Source organism: Ambystoma mexicanum, chromosome 5q (genome assembly GCF_040938575.1).
Source record: "Ambystoma mexicanum isolate Mex_15411 chromosome 5q, UKY_AmexF1_1, whole genome shotgun sequence".
Lineage (NCBI taxonomy): Eukaryota > Metazoa > Chordata > Amphibia > Caudata > Ambystomatidae > Ambystoma > Ambystoma mexicanum.
The window spans coordinates 565,297,568-565,314,362 of NC_090933.1; the positions used below are offsets into that span (position 1 = coordinate 565,297,568).

The following is a 16,795-nucleotide window of genomic DNA, read 5'->3' on the forward strand; positions in this document are numbered from 1 at the left end:
TAGATGACCTGCTTATAGCAACAGACTCACAGGAAATTTGTAAAAAAAAAAAAGGAACTGTCACACTATTGACACATTTGGTGGCACACGGTCACAAGGCATCACTGAAAAAATGTCAGTATTGTCGAGAGGAGGTGGCCTATCTCGTCTACCTCCTAATGAAGGAGGGAAGAAGATTGACACCAGACAGAATAGAAAGCCTCTCGGATATGCCTATTGCAAACACGCAGAAAGAAGACAGGGCTTTAATTGGCATGGCTCCATATTGTAGGCAGCGGATAGCGAATTTCTCAATGATTGTGAAACCGATAGTGGCATTCACAAGGAAGGATGTTACCTTACCTTTGCCATGGAACATGGAATGTCAAGAAGCATTTGACCTGCTCAGAGCTGCGTTATGTTCAGCTCCGGTTTTGGGCACACCAAATTACGACAAGAGTTCTAAGTTATTTGTGCATGAAAATGATGTATGTGCTTTGGCTGTTTTGACTCGGGAGCACGTGGCGCAGAAATAGACCATGCGGTTATTTCTCTTCCACGTTGGATAATGTTGCATGTGCTTTGACATTCTGCTTGCGAGCTATTGCTGCAGCCGCCCTGTCAGTAAAACAAACCAAGGGAATAGTTTTAGGTCACTCTTTGGCTAAATTTTGAAAACAGACTATATAATTGAACAATAACCCCTGGCCATTTTTTGTCCAGATCCCATTATTCTTTCAGGTTCGCACACTGGGAACATTAAGGATAGATTCCTTGATTAGAGCAGCATAATTAAAGGGTGTGTATCTCGGACAGAATCTTTCCCGAGACCCTGGTAGGACAGACAGACATATCCAAGCCCTACCACCCTGCTGCCCAATTCATCCGGGTTTCCGGTTATATCTTTTCAGCCTTTCCATTTCTCACAGGTTTACATAATTGTTACTTTTTTGACACCACCGGTTCTTGACCCTAGTGCATTTCCTTCTGTGATTAGATAACAGATCGAAGTTCGGTGTGTGTCAACCTGTACAAATTTGCTTTTTATGTTTTAAAAATTATGAAAAAGTATTGTATATTGTTGCTTTTTTGTTAGTTTTTTGTTGATTGTTCACTTGTCTAAATGCTTGATACACATTATATTATATATTTTTTAAAAAATGTCTGTTATGTGAAAAATGTCTCACGACTGTATATTGCATTAAAAGTATTTATATATATTTTTCTCTTTTTTTCCAACAACTAAACCCAGCATTTACTGCTTGTATATAGAGCTATTCAGGGGAGATTCAGGATTTAAATGACCCCCATTTTTAGCTCTCTAATTTCGGCATAGCGACACTCCCTTTCTTTTTCATGCTTTACACTCTTTAACAGTAGACATTCTTTTAAATAGAACACAGACGCAAGCCTTCACATCTGCCAGATTAACAAGGTATGAAATTATCCTATTTGAACGGCATATTCAAATTAAGAGATGTTGCGATTTAAATCCGCCCAAATTAATTCCCCCTCCCAGTGAAAAGGGGGGGTGAGAAACAATTCTCACATGATTGCTTAATGATTACTGAGCAGGAGACAAAAGGAGGAATTGATTTAACTGATACTCCACAGAAAGAGCCAGATGGAGAACTGTTTTGTGATGGTTCTTGTTTTAAATTACCGAATGGCACATCAACTGCTGCTTAAGCCATTACGACACTGAAAACTATTGGAGAGCAAACAAATCCCATAGAACTCAGCACAAGCTGCAGAAATAATAGCGTTAACCAGAGCATGTGAAATTTCTGCAAACCTGTGTAAACATATATACTGACAGTCAATATGCATTTGGAGCGTTCCACAATTTTGGTCGATTATGGGCTGAAAGGGGTTTCTTGACGTCACATGGAACAAAAATACAACACTTTGATAGTGAGACTTGTCAGCACTTTCGATTCCCGAGCGATTAGCAATAATGAAATGTGAAGCACAAAAATATAATGTGCGATGTAGGAAAGGGAAATGCATTTGCAGACCGAATCGCGAAACAAACTGCCATTAATTTGCACACAAAAATGTAGGTCGAAACAACAGAAGGAGTGTCCTGCATGATAGAGGACGGAATTAAAAAGTTAAAGAGATACAAGCGGAAGCCACTCCAGATGAAATAAAACAATGGTCTGAGGGTCCAGCAGAATTAGATTCTGAGGGTTGTTGGGTGGACAAAGAGAAGAACAGATGGATGTTGCCAAATGCCTATGTGAAGGCAATGGTTACTATGGCTCACAGTCCAACACATATATGTTCAGAAAAAATGTCTCAGCACCTTGATTCTGTATGGTACAATACGAACATTAGGAAAACTGCTGAAAGATTGGTTCAGAATTTCATGACTTGTTGGGAAGGGAACAGTGACACCAGTAGGAAGTTTTGGTCCACCCTATATGTCGTTCGAAGTCATCCATTTTGATTTCATAGAAATGGAGATGCCAAAATTATAAATATGTCCTCGTAGTGGTCTGTGCATTTAGCAAATGGGTGGAGGCCTATCCCCTGATAGATTGTACAGCTATGTCCACAGCAAAATCCATGCTAAAAGAATACTTCCCCTAGATTCAGACTACCCTGTGTCATCTGGTCAGATAATGGACCGCATTTTATAGCGGCCGTGATATTACAAATCTGTGCAGGCCTGTTACGCTCACCTGGTATCCACGGGGGCGCCACACAATACTGGATGGAGGTCTAAGCGCTATCCTGGACCCCTCTCTGCTTGATTATGTGCCAGACGTTGGGTAGCGCCTATAACAGGAGAATATGGGGTTAAGATACTGGTTCTGTGATGGGTGGACTCCCACCTCCCTCTGGTCCAAATCCCCTCACTTGGTGTTAGTGCTCATCTTAGGTTTTTGTGCGTTAAACTCTCCGTCCGGCGTCTCTGTAGGGGCGTGTGGTTGGTGCGGGCGTTTCGAGGACTAGTTGCTTCACTGCTCCGTGTTCCCTTATGTCGGGTCCAGACCTGTTGTGACTCTGACTCTGCTTGCTGTCTTTCAAGTGAGTTATAATGTCTTTACCGTCTTTATTCTGTCTCTTTCTTTCCCTCCAGTTTCTCTGTCTTCTCTGCGTCTTGCTCCACTACGCTGTTCCCTAACAAGGTCTCTTTTTGTTTTCACAGGGATGGTTGCGATCTCGTCTCGGAGTTGCCGCACCGATGGCGAATACCACAGTGAGTTATTGATGCGCGGGGCGCTGCGCTGTTTATTGGTGTTAATTGCTAACCTGTGTTCTCTTCCATTCTTTGTACAGGTTGCAGCAATGTTCCGGAGTGCAGAGCGATCGAAGCGCTGCTTGCCCAGGTATGTGCTTTGTTAACGCTGACCTTGTTCCGTCTCCCTTGCAGGTTGCAGAGAAACCCAGAGATGGGCGAGGGAAGAGAAGCGCAGGGTGCTGCCAGGATTCACTGCTTGCCCAGGTAAGAATTGTTATTAATGCTGTCCTTGTTTCTTTACCTTTGCAGGTTGCGGCGAACTCCGGAGATGGGCGAGGTAAGCGAAGCGCAGGATGGATTCAAGACCGGTTACTTCACAGGTAAGTGTTCTTGCTCGCTAATGCTGTTCTTGTTCTTCCAGGTTATTAATGGAATCCAGATCTAGGGCTTCAGGATCGGACTGCTGGAGAAGCAGATGAGCAGGAGCTGAATACGGTGAGCGTTATGCTACAGGAATGCAGAATAACGCGAAGCGTGTTCTGCTGTTTGGGTGTGGTTTAAATAGCCCAGGCCAAGTAGTTCCAGGCCAAGCAGTTCCAGGCCAAGCAGTTCCAGGCCAAGCAGTTCCAGGCCCAGCCACACCCAAAACACTAGACTGCATGGCTTGGTTCTAAAGAACTGAGCTGTGTAATAGGCCTCCATGTTGGATTAAGGTCCAAAACTGGTATTGCTTTATTCCTAATAATGAGCCTGACACCAAAGGCACCAGGACTCACTCCATGTAGGTTTCTGATGGAGTTTTAAGGACCTTGGGGTCAGTGTGAAGGGCTTTAGCCCCACTGCTGCCAGGGGGCTGTTATACCTGAGGGGAATAGGGGCATGGATCGTGACAGGCCTCTAAATTGATAAGCAATTCCATTCAGCTAGACACCCGATAAGTGCCAGTTTGGTAGAACACCAAAACGGTATCTTGAAAAATCAACTGGCCAAGATTTGCGCAGGGAGCAATTTGAAATGGCCTGCTGCATTTCCACTAGCTTTGCTGTGCATGCGCACAGCTGTGCAGGCAAGGATTGGCCTCTCCCCATTTGAGATCGTTATGAGGAGACCAGCCAATGTCTTGAATGTGCCACGTCCAAAAGGATTGAAGGATGTTGAGTATCCATTGCTTATTGACTACGGTAAACAGTTGACTCAAAACTTGCGTTTGATTCATCAGCAGGTGCAGGAGGCTCTTCCTGTCAAGATATCCAGGCGCAGGACATTGTCTGCAATCAGGAGACTGGACCTTGGTAAAGAATTTTGAAAGAAAATCCAGGTGTTGCTGGCCACGCCGACTGCGATCCAAGTGAATGGTCGAAAGCATTGGATCCACGCAACTCACGAAAAGAATTCGGTTTCCTTTGCTACGTGAGAAAGAAATCGATAATCGGGACATCGAAAGCAAGACAGCCGTGCCTGGTCACAAAGACATCACCGCTGAGAAAGGGCCTGGGGAGACTGCAACGAAAATCGGAAGACCAGTGTTGCCTCAACATTGTTCGACTGCTGCCTCATCATCACTTATTGTATCACGAATTGGCACTGATTCTGCATCTGGAGATGACAGTGCATTGTTCATCGATCATACTGTACCTGGCCATGAGGGGCATGGGTCTGGAGTGTAATGACCTGTCGGGGGGGTGGGGGGGGGACATGTGTGGGGGGTCTGCTGGCAGGTGCCTGTCAATGCTGGGGGGGCTGGGGTACATGTGTCGGGGCCTGCTAGCAGGTGCCTGTCAATACTGGGGGGTGGGGGGGCTGGGGGACATGAGTGGGGGCCTGCTGGCAGGTGCCCCCGACTGCTGGAGGGTGAGGGTGCAGGGGGACATGTGTGGGGGCCTGCTGGCAGGTGCCTGTGAATGCTGGGGGGGTGCGGGGGCTGGGGGACATGAATGGGGCCCTGCTGGCAGGTGCCCCTGACTGCTGGGGGGGGGTGGGGGTACAGGGGGACATGTGTGGGGGCCTGTTGGCAGGTGCCCCTGACTGCTGGGGGTTGGGGGTGCAGGGGGACATGTGTGGGACATGAGTGGGGGCCTGCTGGCAGGTGCCCTGCACTGCTGGGGGGTGGGGGGGCTGGGGGACATGAGTGGGGGCCTGCTGGCAGGTGCCTGTCAATGCTGTGGGGGTGGGGGCTGGGGACATGAGTGGGGGCCTGCTGGCAGGTGCCCTGCACTGCTGGGGGGTGGGGGTGCTGGGGGACATGTGTCGGGGCCTGCTGGCAGGTGCCTGTCAATGCTGGGGGGGTGGGGGGGGCTGGGGGACATGAGTGGGGGCCTGCTGGCAGGTGCCCCTGACTGCTGGGGGTGCAAGCTGACATGTGGCTTGGCTGGGGAGCATGCCCATGGTGGATGGGCTGCCTGCGGGACATGACCAGGGGTGGGGGGTAGTCCCCTGTGGTATGGACTGCCTGCAGGTCCCGTGGGGGGTGTAGAGGGAACACCTGGGAGGACCCACACTGCCAATTCACGTGTAGGACTCACCGCGAACCCCCGAAATTCACGTACCCTGCTGAAATCTCATGTGAAACTTCACGCGAACCCCCGAAATACACATACCCTGCTGAAATTGCATGTGAAACTTCACGCGAACCCCCGAAATACACGTAACCTGCTGAAATCGCATGTGAAACTTCACGCGAACCCCCGAAATACACATACCCCACTCGCACAGGCCCTTTCGCGTGTGAAACTTCCCGCGAAGCCCAGTTATACACGTACCCCACTCGCACAGGCCCTATCGCGTTTGAAACTTCACACGAACCCCAGTAATACACGTTCCCCGCTTGGCGTTTGCTGTTTGGCAGCCCTGTAAACTGGTCCAGGGTTAGCGCAGCCCTTTGCGCTGGATTGGGGATTTTGATGGCTTTTCATTGCGCTAGGGGTGTTCTTGGGGGCGTAACTGGTGCTGCTGCAGGGTCGCTGTGCCACGGCTGGTTTTGGAGGCGAAAATCCATCAATACGCTGTGCGTGGAAATCGATTTTAGCGAACGCGGCTGGCGCAGACATTCGCACGCGCACACTGTGCGTCAGCCGCGTGCCCCACTTTTGTGTGAAATTCTATGAATTACCCTTTATATCTTCGTGATCATATTTGAACAAAATCCTCATTGATGCAAATAGATATATGGTGCGCTACGAGCACAACTGAAATAATTTCCAGAATATTACTTTTTGATTTGTGTATCTCCGCATTGTACAAAGTAGTGAAAACCCCTTATTAAAAGAGTTTTCTCTCACTATTGTGCATCTTTCGATCAAAGTTGCCTTAGTATACAATGACAATACAAAATAAAATTGTTGATCAAGTGTCTGATCAGTGGGATGGAAAATATACTTGCGGGGACTTTGTAACTAAACATAACTGAAAATGGAAAGCTACTAGGAGGTGATCCCACTTTTAGCAACGAAAATAAAAGCAAACTAGATGGTGATTTGCCCAGGATTACATAATTTGTCAGGTGAGAAAGCGGTGTTTTGACATACAGATTCCCTGGTTCACCTGCGTGCAATAAAAGCAGCTCACACTGGGCAATATACACTGGAAACGTTGTTTAACTATTTATATATTATTTAGTGGTGACTTTTATGCTCTCCCTATTTGGTACATAAGGAGAATGAAGCACCAACGAGAAACGGTGACTTTACCAGGATCAAAAGACTTTAGTGAGGCGATGAAGCTAGCATTGTTATAAAGGTCTCTTCCTGGTTCCAAATTGTAATAATTTCTCCTCCTACTTCGGTTTTGTACAGACTTCTGTTGCTACAGCCATTGCAAGCATACTAAATACCAGCACTCCCAAGAACACATATTTCTTGTGCATTAGATAAAAATGGTTTGAAAATATTTTCTTTGTTTAACCATAGACACATTGTTGTTCCGTTTATTAGTAAATTGTGATTTAAAATGCATACAAGTAATGGAATGTGCCAGACTAGCTGTTGAAGCGTGGTGCACATTCGGTCGCATAATGCACTGCCCTTCTTCGACCGATGGGGGCAAGCGACCTTTTTGTGTGGCGAGTAACTTTCAACATCAACTTTTGCACATTGACTAGATTATACTTCATCTGGGACTTCCACACTTAGGGAAAAAAAAGCCAGATACTTGAACAATGACATAACAGATGGCACGTGGTGGGAATTGTGTAAAGTGACGCGGGAGGTTTCCCTTAACTCAAGGTTTCGGCTGATACAATTGAAAGTGTTAAACAGATGGCATTATACCCCAACTAGACTTTGCCTCTTCAAACGAGATTGTGACGGCGTCTGCCCCAGGTGTAAGTCGGAAGATGCTAACTATTTGCACATGTTGTGGGGGTGCCCGCATTGAAGCCTTTTTAGAGGGAGGTGTGTGCTGTTCTGAAAATGGTCACTGGGACACATCTTCAGGTGTTGCCTGGAGCTTGTTTATTCAGTCAATTCAGCAAAGCCCCTAAACGTATTAATACATTCTTGAGTCATAGTTTTCTATTAGCCAAGATATATGTGTTGTGCAAATAAACTCATAACAAAGCCCCGGATGAACAACAATGGCTGTCGGATTGGACATGATCGTACAACATAGAGGAGACGCTGGTTGCACAGACTACCTTCACCTGCCGTCCCAAAGACAAAACGGGCTGAATTTAATCTATTTCTATTTAATCAGAACGTACCTCAAGAGTATGTCTGCAGTTCATGGGATAGATTACTGGCTACTGCGCAGCATAGTTTTATTTTTGTCTAGTATGCTATAATGGCCTCAAAGGGATCATGCGATTTCGTATGTGGTAACCTTGTTCAATTGTTATGTAATATGTCATGTGCTAAACCCACAGATGATAATAGCAGTGCTGCACTAGTCTTTAATCTAAGACAAATAAAAGGTTGCTTAAACTGTTGTGGTGGGTCAAAAGAAGTAGACCAATTTGGAATTTCTATATTGAATTCTTTTTAAAGAAACTGAAACATGCCGACTTTCCCTAAGATATGAGGTTTCCCTACCTAACCAAAACTAAATAGGGTGCTCAACAGTCATGGATGAGTCCTCAACAAAGTCTGTCTATTGTCCAAAAACGAATGTAACCCGACCCTACCACTATCAGAACTACTGGAGGTACAGGAGAATGACTCCCTTCTCCTGTAAACTGCTTTCTCAGCACTTTCCGTAAGTAACAGAGTTGTAGGTAGTTCTTGGTTATCACCTTTATCAAATCATGACGTTTAGACTGTTAATACTATCTTATTCCTTTGGTTCCAGCTCCTCTCTTGTGGCATCTTGTTACACAAACCTGACAGTCCATCTAGATTCAATGTCAAATCCTTATCTGGTCTAGGACAACCAGCACTGTTCCAATTACAATTCTCACTATTCTCTAAGCCCTGTAAGTCACTGGGATGATTGTGAGTATCCCAGTATTGATTTCCACTTTTCTTCAAAATGTGTGCCTCGTGGGACGAGTAAGAGTAGTCTAGTGATGATGCTCACTCTTCTTCCACCCTTGTACCTCACTGGGGCGAGTAGAAGTATTCCACTTGTTATTTTCAGTGCCCTCCCTGAGTCTCCCGCTCTCCCAGTTACCTTTCTTACTTGAGGATCGTGTCACTGGGCCTGCGGTTTGGATAGGGCTGGTTTCTCGTCTTGTCAGGACGGCGTGTTCGCTAGCCGCTCGCTCCTCTTACACCCTCCGCAGTGCCGGCAGGTAACTGATCTTGGCATCCTGGAGGCACTCCCTCATTTCTTCGGTCATGCCACCACTTCTTATTAGGTCCCTCCTGTGACCTTGTTTCAGTCCTTTAGCCTCTCGCCACCTGGGTCTCCTGGAGTGCAACTCTGGCACATGCACATGCCCGCTTCCTTCCAACATTAGAAGCAGCACTTCCCAGTTTGCTTCATCTCCACTCCAACGGTGTATTTGGAACTCCTGGGCTTCTCGCGCTTTTGTTATTCCAAGGTTGCTGCCCTGGGATTTCCCCGGCATAGCGTTAAAGTCATTCTTCTGTGTTCTACTTGCACTCAGTATTACTCTAGTGGTTTTCTTCATCTTAGTACTACCCCAGTAGTTTCTTCAGGTTTACTTAAGGGTTCAATATCAAAATAACAAATGTTCACTTCCTTTTACTGTTTACTTCCAGTAGGGTTTATCAACAGTGGTGCACAGATGGATTGGGTAGGGAGTTCCTCATTGGAATGTGAGTCCTTGTTCCCACTGGGGCAGCTCTCCCGGTGAGGTACCACTTGCCCCTTGGTAGGGTATTGCATAGAAGGCTCATCTCCGTATCCTCGCAGGGAAAGACTCCCCCTTGAGGATAAGTGACTGAATCCCACTATTCCTCACACTGTGCAGACTAATCCATAACCTGCCAGTGAGGACTAAAGTGCCCTGAGACAATTAGGTTTGCAGGGGGCTTGAAACAATATTCATCCTGTTTTTTCCATTTAGTTTTTAAGTACTACACATCACAGCAGTCATGATTAAATTTGTGTTAGATTAACAAAACGTCAAACATGTCAGGCTATAAACAATTCAAGCTTTGCAACTCTAATATTATGGCTTGACAGACAAACTCGTCTAAGGCAGTTGTTAAGAGGACTGTTCTTAAACACAGCTAGAGAGATCAGAACAAAAGATGATTAGCGTTTTATATTTTAAATCAATAAAACAAGCAAAAAAAAAAAAAGGTATAATATAAAACAACTGGATGCTTCATTTTCTAACACATGATGCCAAAAATGAAAGAAGATGCTCACGTTTGTACTGCCAGCTCAGTGTCAAATGTAAGGGTGGTTCCTGTGTTGACCAAAAACACATATAACTTCATGATGACTTCTCCAAGCTCCTCGCTGCCTGCTTTGATGTGTTCATTTAGAAACTGCAAAAAGGCATGTAGATGTAGGTTAAAAAGAAATAAGTTTCTGAACTTGAAAAAAGTTATGTTTGGGTTCACATACTTGTAGGTTCCTCTGACAAACAGAGATACAGGCTATATCGCCAGAGATGTTTTTGACATCAGCATTAACTAAAATGCAAGCATGGTCTAGACACACATGCTAATACTCGTCACTGACCAAGCTGAAAAAGGGTACTGCATATTTTGTCAAAAGGATCAACGACAGACAATAAGAAAATGGGCATGCTGGTCCCAACTATGTGAAGTGAAAACAATGCAATGGAGTGTGGTTATGTCAGATTCCCAACATGTGCATAAGGGAAAAGACGCCGTTAGTCCATCTGGATTGTGACATCAAACGATGGCCAATTTTAGAAAGGAAAATAAAGCAGTGCATGAAGATCCCCGACCACTATATACCACTTGCTTCAAATACAATTTGATATGATATGACATTTATAACGTGCCTGTACACAAGTGTTTCTAGGCGCCACAAGACAAGGGAGGGAAGACAGAGGGAAGACAAGACAAATGATCCTACTAGGCCGTGTGTTATTTGGATCCTGCAAGTGCGACGAGAAATGCAGGGGGGGAGGGAGAGGGGAAATTGTAGCATAGCTCGGAGTAAGTGCAGCCAGAGCAGCGCAGCTCTGGGAAGTGCATGGAGGCAGAGGGCTGTAGGGGCTACAGTTACAGTCCCCAAGTGCGCAATAGGCCAGGAGGCAGTGCAAGGAAGACTGGTCACGGAAGAGTCTGGTACCTAGTGAGACTCTCAGGGTACCAAGCAGCCAGAAGCAGACATGTAATTTAGCAAGGAATCGAGAGAAGGCAGAGCAGAAAAGGAGGGTCTTGAGCTGCTCCCGCAGCTTCAGGTGGTCTGGCTCAAGTCTGAGTAGGGCAGGGAGGTCGTTCTAGAGGAAAGCACCTGCAGAAGAGATAGATCTGCCCCCGCCTACTGTCTGCCTTGCGGACGTTGCAGATGGTCTTGAACTTGATCCTTGCAGCCACCGGGAGCCAGTGGAGAGATTTCAGGGCTGGGGAGATACGGTCCCTGGGCTTGAGGCCAAGGATAAGTCTTGCCATCCTGTTCTGGATTAGTTGCCGGGGGGGGGGGAGGAGAATAACATCAACATTGAACAGTGGTAGACATCCTTGGGAGTTTGGAGCGAGAGAAAGGGCTGTGTATTCTTGGAAATGGAAATAAGGCTAGCTCGGCTGCTTTACAAGCATCTTGGCAATCCAACAACATTTGGAGTGTTTATGTGGACAAATGACATTATGAAATACTCAACATCATCATGTAGTCTAATAAAGGTTCATCTTTGACACAGAAAAGCCAAAGCTCAAGTTTAGCTTGCTCACCACACCCACTTGTAATCTTCCACATGCCAAGCATGTATTTCGAAAAAGTTTGGCATTCCCCAATATTGATGGGCAGCAGTGTTCAGCCTTGTGGAACAAGATCATATTTTACAAAGCACTGCGTGCCGGATGGGCACAAGGTTCTATAATAGGTGTTCTTGGTGCACGATTCAATGGTACAAATGTAATGCTTTAAAAGGTTAAAGCCTTTAAATGGAAGTACAGTAAACCATGGGTGGCGGGGGGGGGTGAGTGGAGGAAAAGGACAAGCCAATGCAAGGGTGGGCCAACTAAGCTATTGAAAAGTATGAAATATTAAGAAGGACATACTAGGTCAAATCGGCATGTAAACCTCTTGAAATGCACAAGTTATGATGTTAAACCTGGTCTCTTTTGACCACCATCTACAGGTCTCTACTAAATGTGTCCCCAGACCAGTCAATCCAGCGAGATGTTAGTTCAGCTAAAATCTGAAGCATCATCTAATGTCTGAGACTATAAACGTAAGTCACTGATGATAACAGAGGTTACATGTGATACTTTTTGGTGACATTTTCAAAGCACGTTGATAAACGCTGCAAATATGAAGCACAAATTAAAAGTGCTATAAAAAAGGTGAGAAGTACAGCATATTACCAAGCAGTATAGGAGGCAGCATACATGGCATTCAATGAAAAAGGATAAAAGTGAAGTATAGCTACTGCATAAAATAATGAAACCTAAGAAATGCATCCGTTTGGCTTTATATTAATAAAAAACTTTGTCACGGTGTGCACTACTTATGTCTCACCTTGTGCTCAGTGAAAAGGAAAATTTGGTGTCAAAAATAATATTTATAGCCCAATGAAGCTTTGCACTTTTTTCTCCCTAATTGTGCAACTGCATGAAGATGCCCGTCCATTGAACAATCATTTGTGATGTCATGATAAGTGCATGGCTGTAGCAGAGCTATGGTTACTTCAAAGGGCAAATTTGTGGGGTGTGTGGTTTTCCAGTGCAACCATAAAGTCCCTTAAGCAATGATTGTAAATTAATGTTTAGTGTCTAATGATATCAACTATCACACCTGCAGTACCCACTGAGCATGAAATGTGGCTAATCCCACTGAGCACCTTACCCGGAACATGGCTTTTGTCCCCATACCACCATTAGATCACTGGGCATGCACTGCAGATATGCCCGAGCACATAAGCATCAGATGTAGCCTCTTGGCATGCTACTGGAACCTCAGAGCCAACTAAGAGTCACGCAATGAGCCAACTGGCCATCCAGGGGCCTGTCATTGGAATAGCCATTCTAGTTGACCATTACTAATATCCGCAGACCTGGCCAGCCCTGTGGATTGAAAGTGGCAAATCCAGACCCTGGAAAGTGCCAAGTTCGGTCTGTGGAAAGGGGCAGCTCGATTGCGATATTAGCTACTTTCTTAGGGGCCCTGGACAGATTTGCCCCAAACAAGTAAAAAAACATACACATTCATGGGCAGATGGCAGCTTCTTGCAAAGGTTCGGCATGAAGTATTCTAGTGAAGCGGCCTATAGGGGATAGCATGTTTTGCACTTTATCAGAAATTGAAGGCAGATACCTCCTATAGGTTTTTTTTCTCCCGCTGGATGTAACCGCACAAGCCAAGTAAAAATGGATTTTAGAAACCAAATTTGCCTTGGAGTGGGGAGTCTGGGCATGGGGGGGGGAGCAGCAGTGGTTGGGAAGGAGTGGAGTGATAAAGGATATCTCAAAGATTTGCCCCCCCATAGGAAGAGCATTTTTTCAGATGTACATAAACCTTTCAGTCATTTGATAGAGCTTCACAAACCGTATCAAATGTGATCTACAGTCCACACACAATTTGTTTTGAAAAAGGTTTCTGAAATTCCATATCAGGGGTGGCAAGGCCACTGGGTGGGGGTGCTAAAGCATGAGTTTCCCCATGTAAATTCTCATAGGAAACATTCTCACAGACAGACACAGGGATCAAAAATAATTTGATGAGATGAAATAACCAGGGACTTCTGGGCTAAAAGCAGTAGCAGCAGTTTTGATCCCTGCCTGCAAGCAGTAAAAGCTACTAGCTGCATTTGAACCCACCTTTCAGTTTAAGCAGGTGTCTGCTCCAAAAAGTGTTTTTGCTTAACCAGTACAGTGTTTTTCCTTTCTTTTTTTTTCTTTTTTTAAAATGCACCCAAACGTGGCAAAAATAGTTTAGAAGTTCTTGGATCACAAAACCACAGGGCCGTTTAGGATCCTGGTTTGCCAACTGCATTCGAAGGGGCGACTATTTTAGCAAAGGCCACCAGATAGGCTAGTTGAAACAGTCAATCATAAGGATTTTCTCACAGGACATTTTTCTAAATGACTGGTATTGTGGTCCACGGTTTTTTGTGGGGTCCTATAAACACTCTGCTCCGAAAGCTTTGGCAATGCATTGTGGGCGATAGAGGGCCAGACACCACATGTAGTGCAGTAACCACTCGATTTCATTAATTAAGAAAAAGAACTCAAGTGAGCAACCTGCTGGTCTTCAGCAAAAATAATGAAAATAGTCTCAGGGCCCTTCTTCCAGCTCTTCTCGGTTTCAGCCTAATAGGCTGAACAGTATTCAAGTTCCTCAAGAGTGTGCTCTTCCTGCAGTTCGGCAAGAGACAAAATGTAACATTTCCATCCGCTTTTATGCTTATTTCCTGCCTATACCGCCAATCGGCATGCATCTCTTTCTCTGGACTAAACACCTCTGTACTCCGCCCCAACACCTTTCCAACGGGATTGTTGTCCGCCTTGTTGCCTCTCCGAGACACATGCCTGTCTCTTCAGTGACCCCTGTAATCCAGGCTGCCCTCATGTGTGTTCTGCGCTGGCGAGTCGTATGGTGAACTACCCATTTGTATTGTCTGGGCCTGCCGTATTGGTGCTGCTGCTTCCCCTTTCGGATTTGCTCCCAGGCTGCGACACCTTGACCGTGCGATGTGCCCTGCTCCTGGGCGCCAGGGTCCCCATGAAGGAAATGCGGTCTAAGACTTTACCCATTGGAGAAGTCCCCTGTGGGTAATTACTGAGTGTTAGGGAGAATTCTCAAACATTTGCTAATTCCCTTCACCTTAGAGACCCCCAGCAACTTTGCTGAATTGTGAGGACTTTATTTTTTTTAACTGGAGAGAGTGTGAGCCCTTTTTCCCCACTCTCTCATGTATTTTGATATGTGTTTTACTCTTGTGTTTTCTTTGGTTATGGAGTTTTAGACAACTTCATAGACATCATCTTTTCATTTGTGTTACACAGCACACAGTGGCACAGGGAATCCTTTTTGGCTTTCCCAAGGTTTAAATACCTTCTCTGATCTTTCTTCACCATTTCATTTTGGAAAGGTCCTTCTAGAGTTTGTCGCTGCGCGTCAAACCAGGTTTGGTCCCTTTCTTCCATCGCCTTTGGCAGGCTTCAGGAGTGAAGACCACCTCTGGCGCCCGAGTGTCTGGGGTGGGCAGGAAGTGAGGGAGGTGCCCGAAACTCCCTGTGCTTAATCTCCTAGGAGACCCAAATGCACTCTGTGGTGATTGGCCGGCTGACTGTCTGGCAAGGACAGCCACCCTGCTGGGTGAGCGACAGCTAGGCTGGAATGAATGGGAGAGAACCGAATAAAAGGCAAGTCTCTTGGCTTGGAAGGCAGAGTCGACCACTGGAACGAAAGAACCGAAGACAAGCTTGAAGAGGACGGCTGCTGCAACTCCTGGACCGTTGGTTTGCCCGGTGAAGCCCTGCTGCAGGTCCGAATTGCCAAGTTCATCTCGACAGAGAAGCCCCCACAAGGACGACTTCTCCCTTTGAGTTGGTAGGACCATTCAACTCGACCATAAGCCACCTGGACACCTTATCTTGTAGCTGGTTGTATTTTCCTCAGTATGCTGCAGGAAACTGAATAACCAGGGAGAGGGACACCAATTTGTGCCCTTGACTTACAGCTACCGGAATCGAAGACTTGCCAGTTGCTAGCTTTTTGACCAGTCCCAGTGCAGTGCAGGAACCCCCCCACCTCTGACGTCCTCGCTCTTGTCCCCACGACTGAGGTCCAGGAACAGTGAGATCTGCAGGAACTGCCAGAAACAGAAGTCCTCAGCTGCCTCTGTTTCTTAATTTGTAAGGTACTGTAAAATCAGACTGAGAGTACTTACCTCCCGCAGTGAAAGTGCTTGAAACTTTCCCAACTCACATGCATAATCAGCTTGTGACCCAACATATGATTCTAAACTATCCCTAAGAACTTTTTCAGAGACTCTTCCGTTTACCAGAACTGCTTGATCCTATCCAAGACTTAAGCCCATTGACTTTGGCCTAGCCTATCAAATTGAATCGACTCTCCTTGTGAACTCTGAATAGTTGCACTGTCTAAAGAATATTGGAACCTTTCATGTTCTAATAATCTTTACCTTTTACACCTCTTGAAAAGTATTTTTAAATTGGTATTGAAGTTTATTTGTGTGTATGATATAATTGCCTTCTTCTAGTGAATGTGTTATAATTGAATGGTTAATAAATTAATAAGTATTTGTAATCAAGAAACCTTGAGTAAGAGTTTATTTGAACACCTGCGATTGTAGACCTCTGTGTAACCTCATTAAAGCTCACATTCCCTCTTGAGATAAGCCTGGCTACTCAGCCCCGCTACCAAAAACGGTGTGGTACAGACTTATACCAAAGGTTGGTTTTGCTTACACCTGTAGTCATAGTTGTCTGTAGTGGTCCCAAAGGGTACTGTATTCAAACTTTGCCTAACACGGAGTCCGGAATGAAGTATGAGACAGACCACTTTGTTAAGAGGCGTCTCGGATGCCCTTCTCCCGATTCCACCATTCTGAATGTCGGGCCATCATCCCCGAAGCAGACCATCGCTGCGTCTCGCTGTCAGACACTTCCTAACAGGCAGATTCCAGCCATCCTTAGGTACTGAACACCCCAGGCAAGGAGATGTGGGCCATTAATGGGGGGCAATATGGCCAAGTAAGTGGTAGCCCACTTTTAGGGAGTTTTAAATCTAACTCTCTGTCCCGAGACGCCCAGCACTACTGCTGTACTCCTTGGGATTTTTTCGTTGACTTTGAAGTGGAGTGAGACTTTTATCTCACTCACCGCTTACATTTACCTTTGTCCTGGGATCACTGGGCCCTTCTTATAAGGGAGACCTCTGCCCTTAGTTTTGGCCCCATGCTTTCCTATAGCAACAGCCCCAGCCTTTTGTGGTGTGCTGTCAGTGACCCATAGGACCCTTTTTGCAATGTTGTTTTGGGTTCACTGGCGAGTCCTTGGACCCATCAGTACAGGAGTGATCATCTCCCTTTTAGGACCTTGGGCTGGTGGAGGGGGG

At 45.8% G+C, this 16,795-nt stretch overlaps 1 protein-coding gene across 3 annotated transcripts in view; it reads right to left on the reverse strand.

Annotated features, from left to right (window-relative positions):
* The window catches only part of RB1CC1 (RB1 inducible coiled-coil 1), a 1,537,866-nt gene that overhangs the window by 1,473,171 nt on the left and 47,900 nt on the right, over positions 1–16,795 (reverse strand). For all 3 annotated transcript variants that reach the window (XM_069621043.1, XM_069621041.1, XM_069621042.1), the window contains exon 2: positions 9,941–10,062. In XM_069621043.1, the coding sequence (XP_069477144.1) occupies positions 9,941–10,011 (71 nt within the window). In that variant the 5' untranslated portion in view covers positions 10,012–10,062. The remainder of the gene's footprint in view (positions 1–9,940; positions 10,063–16,795) is intronic.